Source organism: Salmo trutta, chromosome 8 (genome assembly GCF_901001165.1).
Source record: "Salmo trutta chromosome 8, fSalTru1.1, whole genome shotgun sequence".
NCBI lineage: Eukaryota > Metazoa > Chordata > Actinopteri > Salmoniformes > Salmonidae > Salmo > Salmo trutta.
The window spans coordinates 39,339,974-39,356,170 of NC_042964.1; the positions used below are offsets into that span (position 1 = coordinate 39,339,974).

The window sequence follows — 16,197 nt, forward strand, 5'->3', positions numbered from 1 at the left end:
CCTGCTTCATCTGTTTCCTAAAAAGCACTCCCTGCTTAGGCTCTCAGCAAACGAACTTCCGACAGGAGGCAACAGTTGCTTTCTTCCCCCAATTAGGAAAGGGGTGGGTAGGGTCCTCCTACACATGTGAGAGGGGTTGGCTGTCTGGCCTATAAATAGAAAGACAGAGAAGAGTATTGTGAGGACATCTAGGCAACCTGGTAACCCTGTGGGTGCTGCACAGAGCGTGAGGGGTGAAGGACAGTTCTCTGACTGAGTCTTCTCTGCTGGGTGGCTATCCTAGCTGGCCGGCTGAGGATGCAGCGAAGGGGACATCGCTATGGCTACAGCAGGCTGTGGTATGTACTAGAGCCTATACTCCCATACAGCGTGTGCCACAGACGTATACGGTGGCACCTGAGCATGGCTCTCTCTGTCTGAATGGGTCGTTGGGGAAGGCACTGAATGACTGAAGGAGTAATTGTGTTTCTGAGGCACTTCCTGCACTACCGTGATTGAGCGTTCACAAGGCAGGGGTGAGCTTGCGTTCTTGCATGCGGCATTGGACATGGTGGTATTGTGTGGTTGTTACCTGGTGGAGTTGTGTTGGTGTGTTATGTCATCTCGTGCCCTGCGACGTAAAGGTCTTAGTGGTGTCACCTTTTTGGATCCGGGTGTAGGGTATGGTGTTATTCATGTTGTACTTGTTGAACAAGCAATCATTTCCTGCTCTTTTTTCCCCATCTTCATCATGAAGGCCTGGACTGAGAAGAGGGAGCTCCTTCACCTTCCTCACCTCTGGACCTCAATGGGACTTCAGTCTGGTGAGTACAGCCTCCATCCAGCTCCTCTTGTTTTTGTCTCCCTGTTCCCTCACAGGACCGGTACCGTGGCTCATTCCATTATCCTCCCCATTTTGTCCTGGCATTATTTGGGATGATTATGGCTATCCGGCCTGTTTGTGCGGACAGGGAGTGACTGTCCCTGTTATAACTCTGTCATAACTGTCTGTTTTGGCTTCAAATCTGGCCTTGGTGTTTTTAAACAGGCACGGAAGCAAATGGACCTGTTCATTCTCAAAGCTGTAAAGTTCCTCTGACTTTGACCACAGATACTGACTCTGTGCACTTAAGTTTAGGAAAAAGTAATTTATTAGTAAACGATAATGACAAATGACTGATCAACTTTGGTCTTCAGGTTTTGAGGGGAGGTTTGGACTGCATCTTGGATGCATCCTTCATCACCTGTGTATCGTTATTCAGAACATAGTCCATTACTCCATAGTGGATGATGTTGTCACTATTACACACGTATTACTCATCTGGAATCCGCATAGTTCATGATAACCTTGATCGTCAAAAGTAAAGGCATTCAAGCTAAACCTTGAATCACTCATGCAGCATCAGAAACCCTGTAAACTGATTAACTATGTATGCATGCCAGTGCAGTTTGTTTAGGCAACTCGCAATCACCTCTGAGTGAGAGGTGACGTAAGCCCCCTGCAGGTCTATCTGATCCTCCATTCAGGAACGTTTTAATTGCATGACACCCTCACAGCTGATGCCGGGCACAGGACAGACTCCCCACACTACCCAGTGATCCAACAGTGAACAAACAAAACAATCTTCCTGTTTCTATTTCCCCTTCAACATAATGGAATCAACATATCTCTTGTTCCTCTCAGATTGGCCGGCCTGCTGTTTACAGTAAAACCTAGACCTAAATACGATCGCTGATTGGAAACAGAGTTGAGATTAGAGAAAGGAACTGAACGACAAGGCCTGGACTATTCCAGGGTTTATGAGTGAACCCCAGCTGAAACCCTATCCATCGTTCAACTGAGTCGGGGGGAGGAGGAGATGAAAAGCAGGAGGGAGGGAGGGATAGAGGAGGACAGAGGCTCTTCATCTCGTGCCAAACGTTGCCTTTGATTCCACACATTTTCTTTAACTGGCACGCTTAGCTCAACCACTACAAGCATACGGCGCTTGTTACCTAGACTACCCCCCCACCCCCACCCATCGACTCCACTATTATCTCCCCTTTATAAATCTACCCAAAGAGACAGAAGTATAGACAGACAAACTGTGGGCTCCTTTCTTCTCCTTTGTCTCCCATCCCCTCTTATCTCTACCTTGAAACTTGAATAAAGTCAGGAGGATCCTGTGCTTTGATGGGGGTAGGTAGGGGACTTTCTGGAGGCTGGGGCAGGCATAGTACAGTTTAGGTGGGGGGGGGGGGGCCTGTAGTGTTTTTCATATTATCTCAGACTACATTAGCAAGGCCTCAGGGCAGTTCTGTAATGTTGAGAATGTGATTTAGGTTTCCAGCGCTGCAAAAAAAACAGCCAATCAAACCCACCTGCTTTTGTGTGAATGTAGGCAGGTAATTAATAGGAGAGATGGCAGCTTTTCTGTCTCTCCCAGCGACGTGTTCAGACAGCCAGAATGTCAGTCAGCATCTCTTTCCATGCAAACGTTCCCACTTCAAACAGGTGTGCGTGCGCGCCTAGGAATTGAGATTTGTATTTTGATGTGCCTATATGCATGGAATGTGCTTGTAAGTGCAAGCACCCTAATTCAATGACATCAACATTAACCTACCCAGCACATACCAAAAGACTGAGGTGGGGTACTAAGTATATGACCTCTGATTATCATAGTCTCTGTTCTAGAATCTCTTGAGGGTCCATTGCATTCCTTAACACAGTGTTGACCCCACTGCCCCCACCTTTTTCTAGGCCTACCTACCTACCTCATAGCTTTGCTTTGTGCTGGTAATAACATAGAGCCTACCAGGTTATGTATTCTGGCAGCTGACCAGGCCATGGTTTTATGGTGCCATTATCACATGACGCACACAAACAGGCCAGCACAATAATAGGCCAGGGTTGTGTGTGTGTGTGTGTGTGTGTGAGAATAAAGAACTCCACTGTTGCCTCAGTCCCAACCACCACTCTGCCCTTTCTACACTTCTCCCCATCCTCCCTCTACCACTCTCTTCTTCTCTGACTGTATCAAGCTTAACAAATATCACCTAGTTCTTTATAGCTAATCCCACATGCCAATTTTTTTCTCAGGCCTACGCTGGGTTTGTTTAAAAGTTCAGTTTAGCCTAGCCTGTGATGTCATGGTAATGTAAAACTATCATTTGCATGGGCAACAGCAGTCAACAGAGACTCCGCAAAATGCCCTAAAACAAGCCCCGTTGTCTGGGGGAGGCTCTGAAGAGAAGACCCCTCTAGCCCAGACTTGCATTGCATCGGCACTAGGTTGTTAGGTTGGGGCGGCAGGTAGCCTAGTGGTTAGAGCGTTTGACTAGTAACCGAAAGGTTGCGAGATTGAATCCCCGAGGTGACAAGGTAAAAATCTGTGGCTCTGCCCCTGAACAGGGCAGTTAAACCACTGTTCCTAGGCCGTCATTGAAAATAAGAATTTGTCCTTAACTGACTTGCCTAGTTAAATAAAGGTTAACAAAAAAAGAGCTGAGGAACTTCTACATTATGCCTCTAGTCCAGTGTAAACTTTCCATCTAACCTGGCCCACCCTTTTGATGATTTAATCAAAAAACTGATCCGAAACCCATTGTTATTTTAAAAGCTAGCCTAGCACTATACAGTTAAGGTAATAACAAGACATTAAAATGGGTTTTCTCTGGTCAATCACTTGAATTCCTTTTGAATGGGGATCAGCTTAATGATTAGTCGTTCAGTCACTAGCTGATTAAACACACTAGTCTAAAGCTATTGGCTAATGAGCATTTTTTATGGCTAGTTGATGAATGGCTGCACTGTAGCCTTTTGATCAGATTTCCAGTTTCAGCCTCTCATTTTACCATCAGCTCCACTATAAACAAGAGTTTAATTGATTGATCCATGATCCCACTTCCCTCATTAGCTTCAGGAAAGGTCCTAACTGCCTCAATTAGACTACCTTTAAAAAAAAACTGACAGAGCATGAAACTACTGTATTCAACAGCTGTAGCACTCAATGATAATCTCTTGATTAGGAGCTGTACTGTAGTGTTGCGCAACTCTCTCTTAGCCAAAGCACTGTTCACTCCCCTTAGTAGGCTAGTTAATCATCTAGCCTTGTTCTCTCATCTGGAGCATTGCAAATGTAGGCCCCTTGTGTCCCCTTTACGAACCATGCAAATGTACATTTTCTCACTTTGTGTGATCAGATATTGCACAAGGTGTTCTCTTTATATTGCACAATGAATTCTCTTACTGAAGGAAAGCTAACAGGTTTGAGGAAGAAATGGCCATTTACCCCCTTCAAAACCAACTATTCATAACAAACAGCTACCTCAACATACAGTCCTACCCTGTCCGGTCTGTCACCCTGTACACCGGTGGTCACTTCTCGGCTTCCTAAATGCCCTGTGATGGCCCTCTACTCCCTCCGTGGTTAATGTGCCCTAATGACAGCGCCCTAAGAGCCCCGGCAATCAGGCAACGCCAGCGCTCCTCCAGCCTTTACAACCCTAGTCACATACACACAAACTCAGGGCCAGACCTCATCTCACCTGCCAGCTGGTCTTCTCCCCAGGTGTTCAAGTGCTCTTGTGCTTCACCCTTTCCTGTTCCCAATAGAACCTCCAGGGGTGAACATTGTCCCTGGGGCAATAGGGCTTAGCAATGGGGCAGTTCTTCTCTTCACTGGGGCTATTCTCATACCAATGAGACCAGGATGGGACAGGGTAATGGGGCAGAGTGGTGGTGTTTTGTCTATTCTTATTGAACTATTTCTAACAGAGCAGCAGGAGTCCAGACGCGATGTAACCGTTTTGTGTGAATTGGAGAGACTTGGGCTCCCGAGTGGCGCAGCGGTCTGAGGCACTGCATCTCAGTGCAAGAGGCATCACTACAGTCCCTGGTTCGAATCCAGGCTGTATCACATCCGGCTGTGATTGGGAGTCCCATAGGGCGGCGCGCAATTGGCTCAGCGTTGTCCAGGTTTGGCCGGGATAGGGTGTCATTGTAAATAAGAATTTGTTCTTAACTGACTTGCCTAGTTAAATAAAGGTTGCACACACTCATGAGTGTCTGTGTGTAGCTTTTTGGGTATCTGCCTAAGAGTGTCTGTGGGGGTATTGGTGTCTACCTGTGTATAGATATTGGTAAGTTTCTGTCAATTTTTATAATAATAACAATCTCATTTCCATCTGTCCCCAGAAGCGGAAGCTGAGAGAGAAGGATGACTCTGATGCAGTCAGCCTGTGCAGCTTTGACTTCAAGGTAAAACACACAATGAACCGTCCCATAACACTGATCTGAGTTCACAATATAGATACCCTGAACCAGCATTACTGATCCTAGATCTGTTTGTCAAGGTGACGCACACAGTTCTGTAAACTGTTGTTGTCCCCAAGAGTTGTTGACATTCATGAATGTACGGGAAATTGCAATCTAGACTTAGAATGTCATTACAATGGATCATTTGGTGCCAACATGGACAGTTTCCTGACCTCTGTATATCTTTGGCTGAGGTCTGAAGAAGCTAGGCCTATAGGCTATCCAAAGTCTAGCCTCATCCTGTTTGTTTGTGATACTTGAGCGTATCACTGAAAACCATCCAGATAAGGACCATGTTTGTTTACAGCAACCACCACAACACTCATCAACTCATGTTCGGGGAATTTTATCACCAAATCTACTGCAGTTACTATGATTCTTGTTTTTAGTAAATTGACGAGCAGAACTCGTTGGTTGGAAAACATCCTTGTAATGTGGGTCTATTGGTGTTTCTGACACACCCTAGGCCTGTCACCAGTATTCCAACGTGGGATGATTTTCAGAGCAATGCTCTGTTTCGACAGAGGTTTCATTATCACACTCAATCTGGAGGCGAAAGAAAAACACCTGTTGAGGCGAGGTGCTGGCTAGCGGAGTAGAACACTCGGTAAAGAAAAGGAGAGCTGCCCGCTCTAGGAGCGCCAACGCAATTATTGAATAACCGATGTTTGGACAGACAAACTGTCTTCATCAGGGTATAATTATCACACTCAAAACATAACAAGCACTCTTCTGAGTAATCAGATGATTTAATAGTACCCTGTTAAATTTCTCACAAACATATATGACAGGCCACATTTCCAGTGAACACTTTTTTTAAACTTTTGATGACAATATGGAGGACATTAGTCCGTTCCTACCCAGCGGAGCCTAGTCTTGTGTTTTTGATCGCTTCTAATTTCTTCAGTAAAATGTTTGGGTCGGAAATGACTTGAAAGCTGAGGGTGGCCTGATGAGACTGTTGATAGTAGTGCATTAAAAAGATTTGCACCATCACAATTTCTAAACAACCCCACATCATTATGCTCAATCAGATTTAAGCCATCTCACTGGTAGTCTCTATACAAAGACTTGTTATTTTCCTGTAGCATCGTGTGTTTGACATTTTGAGGTGGACTATAGGCTGGTCTATATTTGTCTATACCAGGGAACTCTGTCGGGGTCTCGACTTACTTTCTAGAGTTAAAATACTAGAATACACAAGGTGCAATTTCAGAATGTGGTTGTGCATCAGCAGTTTCTCTGTCAGTCACTGATAGTCAGTCAATTAGCTCATGTCCGCTAATATTTTTTTAGACTGCTAAATTACATTAGCTGTCAGCTATCTGAACTGAACATGTTTCATGAGCTGAAATAAAAGATCCCAGAAATGTTCTATACGCACAAAAGCGCATTTCTTTCAAATTTTGCGCTCAAATTTGTTTACATCACTTTTAGTCAACATTTCTCCTTTGCCAAGATAATCCATCCACCTGACAGGTGTGGCATATCAAGAAGCTGATTAAACAGCATGATATTACACAGGTGCACCTTGTTCTGGGGACAGTAGAAGACCACTCTAAAATGTACAGTGTTGTCACAATGCCAAAGATGGCTCAAGTTTTGAGGGAGCGTGTAATTGGCATGCTGACTGCAGGAATGTCCACCAGACCTGTTGCCAGAGAATTGAATGTTAAGTTCTCTACCATAAGCCGACTCCAATGTCATTTTCGAGAATTTGGCAGTAAGTCCAACCGGCCTCACAACCACAGACCACATATTTGGCGTTGTGTGGGGGCGAGTGGTTTGCTGATGTCAACGTTGTGAACAGAGTGCCCCATGGTGCAGGTTATGCCATGCCTTGTCTCTGTTGCTTCATTCATTCCATGATTCTTGCCTGAGGTTCCAACACTTTCATGGTTGAGCTGATTTCAGTCTCCTCATGGTATTATGATGGGATGGACTATAGTGGAATGGAATTGTGGAAACAGACGTAATCCTGTCTGTCATTCAACTTTATGAAAGTCTTATTTTTCCACTGTGTTATTGGTAATTGGTCAACACAAGGAGTTGTTAGACTGTCAGAATGACCACTTCACGATCAGTTATTGTAACACAAGGTACATCCATGCTTCAGTACAGGACAGCCATGCTGTGTACTGAGATTGAGCAGACAGATTCACTTAGAAATTGGATGTCCATCCATGTCCCGAGGACGTCGAGAGATGCCTTCAAAACCCTGCTAGGGCATTTTGGATGGAGATGGTGGATGGGCGTAAGCCACAAGCCGTGTGTTGAATCCCAGTGCTAGATAGTCGTTTTACATTTATTTGTTTTAACCCTATCCCAAACCTTAACCTTGTTAGTTCTAGATCTGTCATTCTCATTGAAAGCAAGTTTAAGAAGTAGTGTATATGTGCTCTATTTATATGCTTCCCGTTCTTGAGTTTCATTTTTGTGTCTTTAACTTTCGGTTTTGTACACCAGCATCAAACAGCAGAAAATACAATATTTTTGGTTATTGAAAATATATTTCACAGCAGTTTAGATGGTACAATGATTCTCTACACTTTACAGTTGAGTTTTTTTTTTTTTTTTTTTTTACCCTATAGCCAACCCTTAACTCTTAACTTAACCATTCAGAATGAGAGACAGCAGCGGTGCAACCCCAGATGCAGCTGCTCCAGTAGGAGAAACCCAGGGTGTCCAAAACACTTAGACGTTTGGCGCAACTTCTACATTTTACATTTGGAGAAACATTTGCAGTGCAGTGATTTAAGCAAAGTTTAAAGGCTCTTGTAGTGTATGACTGAGGTCAAACCACCCACTGACTCACACTAAACACGATCAAAACAAGATTAAGCTCCGCTGAGGAAGAACGGACTAATTACAATGAACTTGCCAAGTGAGATTTCATAGAAGTCGTAGTTTGGCAAGGACGGAGAGAGGAATGATTCACTGAACCACTCCTCTGTCATCAAAAGTATGTGTTTACTAGAAATATGACCTGCCATAGAGGTTTGTGACAAATTGAACAGGGTACTATTATTCATCTGATTAGAAAAACCTGCCGTTGTGTCCTTGAGCAAGGCACTTAATCCTAACTGCTGCTGTAAATCGCTCTGGATAAGAGCGGCTGCTAAATGACTAAAATGTCAAATGAACTCATTCGGCTGCTAGGTGAACAGTCTACTCTGGCGAATGGTCCTCGTTTAATAAAGTTAGCTCAAAGCTGAATCGCTGTCGCATACAAGATCACATCATGATGGTATTCTACATAACATAACTGAGTATAATAGCGTATTATAGTTTTACTGTAAGACAAACACCACCTCATTTCTTATGAGATTTCAGGATGATTGTGTGACTTGTTGCATTTTTCTCTCATGTGGCCAGACCTTAACAACGTGCCCCAATAGGTTAAATATGTGCTTTGATTGAAACTCAACACAGGCATGCTACAGTTTGCTAACCCATCTGCTCGAAAATCTGCCCACTGTACATAATTCAAAACCACACTGTAGGCTACTTCGGAACAACGCTGTGTAACTCCAGAAGATCTAAATGCATCTCCCCATGATACTGATTTGAGATCCAATAGTTGGCATGCAGACGCCGCATGGATGTTTCACCGGTGAAAGTGAGCAATGTGCAGGGAGGGTGCCACAAAAATGTGTGCGTAAATTCCCCCCCACATGCGCAGAATGTGATTGGGATCTTCAGCTCTGGGGAAAAGGGCTCTAGGCGCGGACGGGGCGGTTACCTATGGATTCGCAGTCTCGGCCTATTCGCAAACCTGTTGCACCAGATCTGCTCCCATCCCCTGCACGTGTCCCCAAATCCACCTTCAACCACCCCTTTGCTGTCTGGCTCCTTGGCCCAGGTGGAGGGGGTTGAGGCAGGTAAACAACCTATGAACAATAGGCTACTTCTATAGTTCTCTGCCAAAATGTTGCCACAATAAAAACAGTTCAGGAGGGTTGAGTACCTGACTAGAAGGTGTTTGCTGTAAATGCTGCACGCTTGTATTGAGGATTGCCAGTCCTGGCTGGAATCAGGGTTCCTTGAAAAACCTGAAGCCACAAGTTGTAACTTTCCAAGCTTCTTTGACCACCCCTTTTTTCTCTTCTGCATGTTTGCTTGGTGTGTTTGCTTGGTGTGTTAGCTAGGTGTGTGTGTGTGTGTGTGTGTGCGCTCTATGGAATGTGGCATTGATCAGTGTCATGACAAACCTGTGCTTCTTGGTTACCTCCACACTGTTTGGTAGCAACCAAAGAAGCCCTGGTTGTGTGCACTGAGTAAAACTCACTTAAGTAAACTATTGAGTAACCAGGGGATGTTTGTCTGGTGTGAAGTCTATCGCTGGTATTGTGTTTAATGGCTGCTCTGTGATGGTTTTAGTGGGGCACTGCTGGATAAGAAGCCCTGTCCTCATCGCCCCTCCAATAGCTGCTGAAGAGACAGACTACTTTAGTTGTTATAGGTTGATTGGCGGTAAGGCAGAGGAATGAGGGACAGAGAGACCACAGGAAATTGGGAAACAGGTAGAGGGGGAAGAAATGGAGAGAGAACAAAGGAGGCAAATTCCAAATAGTAAGAAATGGGGCAATACAGGAGTTGGTGTATCAGAAACGAAACTGTTTTTGTTTCTTTTTCTCTTGGCCCACTCAATCTGGCAGTGCCTGGGTTTGATACGACCACACTAAAGCCGTGAGTCATTATAGTATATGAACACCCGTAGGCCTATTCTCTTCCTGTCTGCTCAAATAAGGACTCACAGACCAAATGTATATAGGGAGGAATAATCCAATAATATCAGATTCATTCCATCTATTGTACCTGAACTCCTGCACCAAACCCCCACCACCAGGGGGCAATGGTTCCACTATTTGTTGAGTGAATTAGTCCCCTTGGAAAGTGTTGGCTGGTATGCCTTCCCCAGAGCTCTAATTAAACACTAGCCTTTTCCTGTACTGCTGATGTGGAGGGCATGTTCAGTTCAGTCCGAACTGTAAGCCCCAAGGCTCTGTTTGTTCCTGGCAGGGAGGTACCGCAGAAGAATAGAGGCTAACGCTATGGCTGAGGTGACTCACTCCTGCCTGCGTCTCTGTGTGTGTGTGTGTGTGGGGAGGATAGTAAAGTGTGGGTGGGTGTGTGTGAGAGGGTAGTATTAAGTAAGTGTGTGTGAATACACATTTGTTTGTCAGACCTTTTTATTAGAGCTGTTTGGACCCGGCGGGTTGAGGGATTTTGTGTTGCGCTCACGGCCCACCCACGGGTGATGGCCCAGACAGAGGGGTGGCTCAGCTGCCGGTATCCCCGAACGGAGTGACTAACACTGAAATGCACCACGTTGTCTTCCCTGTGTCTGGATGATTGCACGAAACAGACTCTTTTCCTGTATACACAGACATTTGCATACAATCAATCATGACTTTCTGCACTGGAAATGAACACTGGGGCAGTGGTGTGTTTTATAGTCTATCTCCTCCAGACTGTCTGTATCCTGGTTCATATTCCAGCAAACAGACATTTACTAAATATTATTATTCAGTCTTATCTGAATAATCATTCACACCATCCTCCCCTCTGGTAAACTGCTCTCCCTTTTTCACAAGTAATCCAGTCATCACCCAAATCAACATGTAGTGAGATTTTTTTTCCCCTGGGCTGTTATTTACCATTTGATTCCTTGCCTGGAGGTGTGAATCCTAGCCACTAGGTGGGTCAGTTTGTGGAGTGGACTCTGCTTGTGGAGTGATGTATGCCAGACTGTCAGAGACCTGTTGGTCTGTATAACATGATCAGTTTTACCTCAGAGTAAACAGTCCTGATGAACACATTCCCAACCATGGTGCCAGTCCTCATGTAGTTTAGCAACAATAAACCATCTGGGCTCTCTCACTTCTGTCACCACACACACACACACACACACACACACACACTCACTTTCTCACTCTCACACATGCTTAGTTGCATATGTCCTGTTTCACACCTCAGTATTGACACAGGAGGGTGAATTCGAGCCTTCACATTGGTTTAATATGTTTGCTACGCACGCACACACAGACTGGCTAAATGACAAGCAAGGTTTTACATCCCTTCTACCACATAGCACCTCAGCACATTATCCAGTCCATCACACAGTCAACACCTTGGATTCTGCAGTCCATTTGCGCAGCAGTTATATGGGTATGTAGCAACATGTCCAGGGTTTAATGGCTTACCACAGGAGTTTTCACATCTCTAATCACCTCTCAGTTCACTTTTATTCAAATGGAGAATGAATGTGTCTGGCAGGAAAAGGGAAGCAAGCTTGTCTTTTACTTTAAAACTCAGAATGGCCTGAGTTTAGTTTCTCACTTCGTTCTACTGTTAAACTGGGTGCAGATGTAAATGCCCCCCCCCCCTAAAGGGGTACTTTAGGATTTTGGCAGTGAAGCCCTTTATCTACTTCCCTGGAGTCTGATGAACTTGTGGATACCATTTTTATGTCTCTGTGTGCAGTTTGAAGGAAGTTGATTAGCGCAATGTCTGGAAGTCTGTAGTATCTACTAGCATTCTGGGTAATAACGAACTAAACACCCTTCATTTATATCCACCCCACCCCCACACACTACACTTCTGCCCTCAATACACAGGGTCTAGTGCAGACCGTGCGTGCGTGTGATATAATAAGGAGGTGAATGAGTCTTATTGATATTCTAATTGATCTTCATCATCCCCTGCTGATCAGAGCCTGGTAACGGCTCTCTGTCGTTAGCTAAAGCAGACAACAAACACTGGTGCACTTTACACCTTTCACACCAGAAAGCCAGGGGACAAAGTGCTCCATATTTACTCACTCAATGGAATGTGATATTTATTACATGATGGTTAACTCTAGTTATTGGTTCTGTTTGAACTAGATTCTATAGGTGGAAATGTACAACTGCTGTTTCCAAGGAAGTGACTTAATTATCTGAAGTAGAATTCATCTAAGCCTACTTTTTGACATGATTCATCAGTATGAGCGCATTTAAACACATGAAGCAAGTTTCTCTCTTAGTTAGGGCAGCTCAATTAATCGAAATTGCAATATTGTAAGAGGCTGCATTTAAAAAAAAATAATAAATTATGCCATGAATGTAACATTCAAATGTAATGAGGGTCTCCAGGGAAACTCTGACCAACACTTTGGGTTCCTTCCCTTTCACAACAACGTCTACTGCACCTGGCTTTTTCATTTAGTTGTCATGCCAAACACCAACCATAGACTTGGAATACTCATTTTATTTCTATGATTCTTACTGTTTTGATTTAAATCGGAAGTAAAATCGCAATCATAATATTGGGTTCAACAATTGCAATTAGATTATTTGCCCATATTGTTGGACTGTAACTTGTTCTCTGATGCGATAGCCACAGATCTCTCATCAGATCTGTGAGTGAATCAGCAGCTATCCCTATTCTCTCTGCTATCCCTATTCTCTCTGCTATCTCCACTGGACACTGCACCTTAGCAGGGTGTGTGTGTTTAGTCTCTGGCAGATGACTGCCTTGTTCAAACCTGAACTTTTAGAGATTGTTCTGTAATACTGTCTACACATGATGCGTAACCTTTCCTTTCACTTTAACAAACCTTACTACATGGAATTCTCCTAGCACTATTGTGTGTGTGTGTGTGTGTGTGTGTGTGTGTGTGTGTGTTTTTTGTTGGTGATTCACACACACAAAATGGGCTGCTTCGCCTGTATAGCCCTTCAAGAAGAGTCTGATTCCTCCAACAGTAACCCCCCTAAACGGTGGGAGGGGTTTGGAGAGCTTGCTCCTCCCTTTACCAAGGAGTATTTAAACCGCCCCCTCCCTAACTCCACCTCAGACCAAAGTTTAGAATGAGAGAGCCGTAGTGTGTGGAGTGAATTTGTTCTACTCTCACAAAGATATTTTGAACAATAAGTCTTTCATATGGAATAATGAAGACTAACTGGATATAGCAGAAACCTTGTTGGATTTTTTTTTCTCAACGCTATGGTGGCTTACGATGTACTGGGTAGCTTGGTGCCTATCAAACGGACTCTACAAGCTATAGACTGTCAAAACCAAGCCAACAAAGACTCAGAGGTGAGATTCTGGGAGAAGTAGTGATTTGATCTAGTATGTTCTTTCTGCTGGCTTTGTCATTTGGTATCAGTTGGATAGGAACTTGTTCTCTGCTGCGATAGCCACTGATCTCTTGTCAGATCTGAGTGTATCAGCACCTTGCCCTGTTCTCTCTGCTATCAAAACAAAAAAATGTGTCCCATGCTTTGTGAACAACAGCTTCGTCACAAGCATATTTGTCACATACTTCGTATCTCACCTGAACACTGCACCTTAGTAAGGTGTGTGTGTGTGTGTGGTGTGTTTAGTCTCTGGCAGAACCTTGTTCAATTCAAACTTTTTAGAGATATTTGTTCCATGATACTGTCGGACTGAAGATGATAACTTTAACCTGTAGAGCAGAGGTCATAAAACTATCCATCCCTTTAGCTTTGCTGGCTTTTGTGTGAATCCATCTGCCCAGACAGGTAATGTATCCTAGCTCTCGGGGATGAGTAGTTCCTCATCAGCACTGTAACAGCAGGGGACAAATAGCCATACAGAGATCAGCACCATGTTTGCGACTTCTCACCAAATTCTTAATTCCAATAACATTCTAACTTGGAATGTGTGTGTGGTTGGAACTTAATGCCAACATTATTGCACATTTTTAGTTTGCCAGTTGGGATTCCCCCTCCTTTTCTCAGAGCCCTGGGGCAGTGAGGGCAGTGGCTCTCAGGTGTGAGTGCTCACACAGCAGGCTGGCAGCATTCCTCACACACAATTAAAGGGAGGGGGGTAGAACCCAGGTGTGCCTCTTCTCTGACTCACACAGAGCCACTGGTCAGCAGCAGCCTTTCTTACTCACTTCTCTAGTCTCCTTCCTTCCCCCATTCAAGGTTTTTGTGGTTAGATTTCGGAAAGGGCTTAAGGGGGAAGCCAGCGGCTACATTGTCGGTATATCAGAAAGGAGAAGTTGAGTTCTTCAATGAAGTGAGTAGTCGCATTTCTCAACAGATGTTCATGATTGTGACACCCATTTTTAAACCTAAGTCACTCCACAGTTACTCTTTGATGAGCTCTTTTGTTGGAATCCAGGGTAAACAGTGGTGTTCCACTCCCTCAGAGCCCTGCTATCAGCAATGCTGTAATCAGTGAGAGAGCTGCAGGAGGGACAGCCAAGCCAGCAGGGATTAACATGCGGGGTTACATCAAAGGGAGGCCAGGGGCACAGGAAGGTGCTTTTGGGGGGAGTGCTGGCTGAAAAAGTGGATACATTTAGTTGATGAGCCTTTGGCTCTCTGGTTGGAGATAACGAGGTAGAAGGAGAATTCTGGGGGGTTATTAAAATCTCACCAGAGGCCAATTTAGGACATTAGGGAAGATTTGAGTGAGTACCCATGGTCCCTCAATCTGTGTTGTGGTGGTGGGTGGGGGGGTCGGTTGTTCCAAAGATGGTACAGAACGATACAGTCCAGCAGCACAAACCCCGGATATGTCTGGCTTCCTGAAAGGAGCGTGACTGAACAGTATTCCAGGGAGTTCCCTGTAGTCAAACTGCCTGGACTAGGACTAGTTTCTATCAGTCTACATGTTGCTCTCTCCAGCTGATAGTAACACTGGGTGGGCGTACAAAGAACATCACTAGTGGCCTTTGTTATTCCAGGGCCGGTCCCCAAATGACAGGAAAGGCACAATGGGCAACACACGTTTCCAAAGTTTACATTGGAAGACCTCTTGATTTCCAAAGCAAATTCACCCTCTCTCTGTTTCCGTTGTCCAATGGGGTTTACAGCAGAACTAGTTGGTCAGTGTGGCCATTATGGTCCTCTCTCCACTCAGTAATGAGGCCCATTAAAATAAAGTCTAAAGAGGTTTAAACCAGGCCTGCGTTTTAGGATTGGGATTCCTTTCTGACCGCACCATTTCTGGACCACCGTCAGAGCGGTTCGGATGTGGTCCGCTTTGGTCCTCTCGGTTTATTGGCTCTGTGGTTTAGGTAAGTTCCTGGACTGTCTGGCAGTCCTGGTCAAAGACCCCGACCACATTTGGACCATGACCCTAGCTGGCCGCAGCCACTGTGGCTTTCACGCCAGCAGATTCACGCCAGACTCTGGGGTGGATCTGTTCTGCAGCTGTGGTCTGCTTCTGGGGCCAGGAGGAGCTTGAATGGCTCTCTGTTTCGCTGAGCCGAGGCAAAACCCCATTCATGCTGAGTCAGGAGAAGGCTCAGAGAGTTTAAGAGCTTGGGGGTTCCAATAGACATGCAGCATAGATTTCACAAGACATATGTTTTTATTCACAAAACATGTCTAATTGCATGATATTTATGGTTGTTTTTGAAGAGGTCTCTTTCACAGTCTATGAACTCATAACCTCAGATCTGCAGTGTGATGTTTGTGGCTGTTGGCAGCGGGCCAGTGCATTAGCAGGGGAGTGTTGCGCTCTCCCTGCCTCAGGGCTCAGTACAGGGGAGTGTTGCGCTCTCCCTGCCTCAGGGCTCAGTACAGGGGAGTGTTGCGCTCTCCCTGCCTCAGGGCTCAGTACAGGGGAGTGTTGCGCTCTCCCTGCCTCAGGGCTCAGTACAGGGGGGTGTTGCCCTCTCCCTGCCTCAGGGCTCAGTACAGGGGAGTGTTGCGCTCTCCCTGCCTCAGGGCTCAGTACAGGGGGGTGTTGCGCTCTCCCTGCCTCAGGGCTCAGTACAGGGGGGTGTTGCGCTCTCCCTGCCTCAGGGCTCAGTACAGGGGAGTGTTGCGCTCTCCCTGCCTCAGGGCTCAGTACAGGGGGGTGTTGCGCTCTCCCTGCCTCAGGGCTCAGTACAGGGGGGTGTTGCCCTCTCCCTGCCTCAGGGCTCAGTACAGGGGAGTGTTGCGCTCTCCCTG

The 16,197-nt window shown here is 45.3% G+C and overlaps 1 protein-coding gene across 3 annotated transcripts in view; it reads left to right on the plus strand.

The window, feature by feature from the left end:
* The window catches only part of LOC115198877 (neuroepithelial cell-transforming gene 1 protein), a 35,172-nt gene that overhangs the window by 13,212 nt on the left and 5,763 nt on the right, over nt 1-16,197 (plus strand). The window contains exons 2-4 of one of the 3 annotated variants that reach the window (XM_029761265.1): nt 284-338; nt 737-803; nt 5,156-5,218. In XM_029761265.1, coding sequence (XP_029617125.1) covers nt 284-338; nt 737-803; nt 5,156-5,218 — 185 coding nt within the window. Of the gene's footprint in view, nt 1-283; nt 339-736; nt 804-5,155; nt 5,219-13,103; nt 13,358-16,197 lie in introns of those variants that run through there. The other 2 variants (XM_029761264.1, XM_029761266.1) reach the window with 2 other exon arrangements.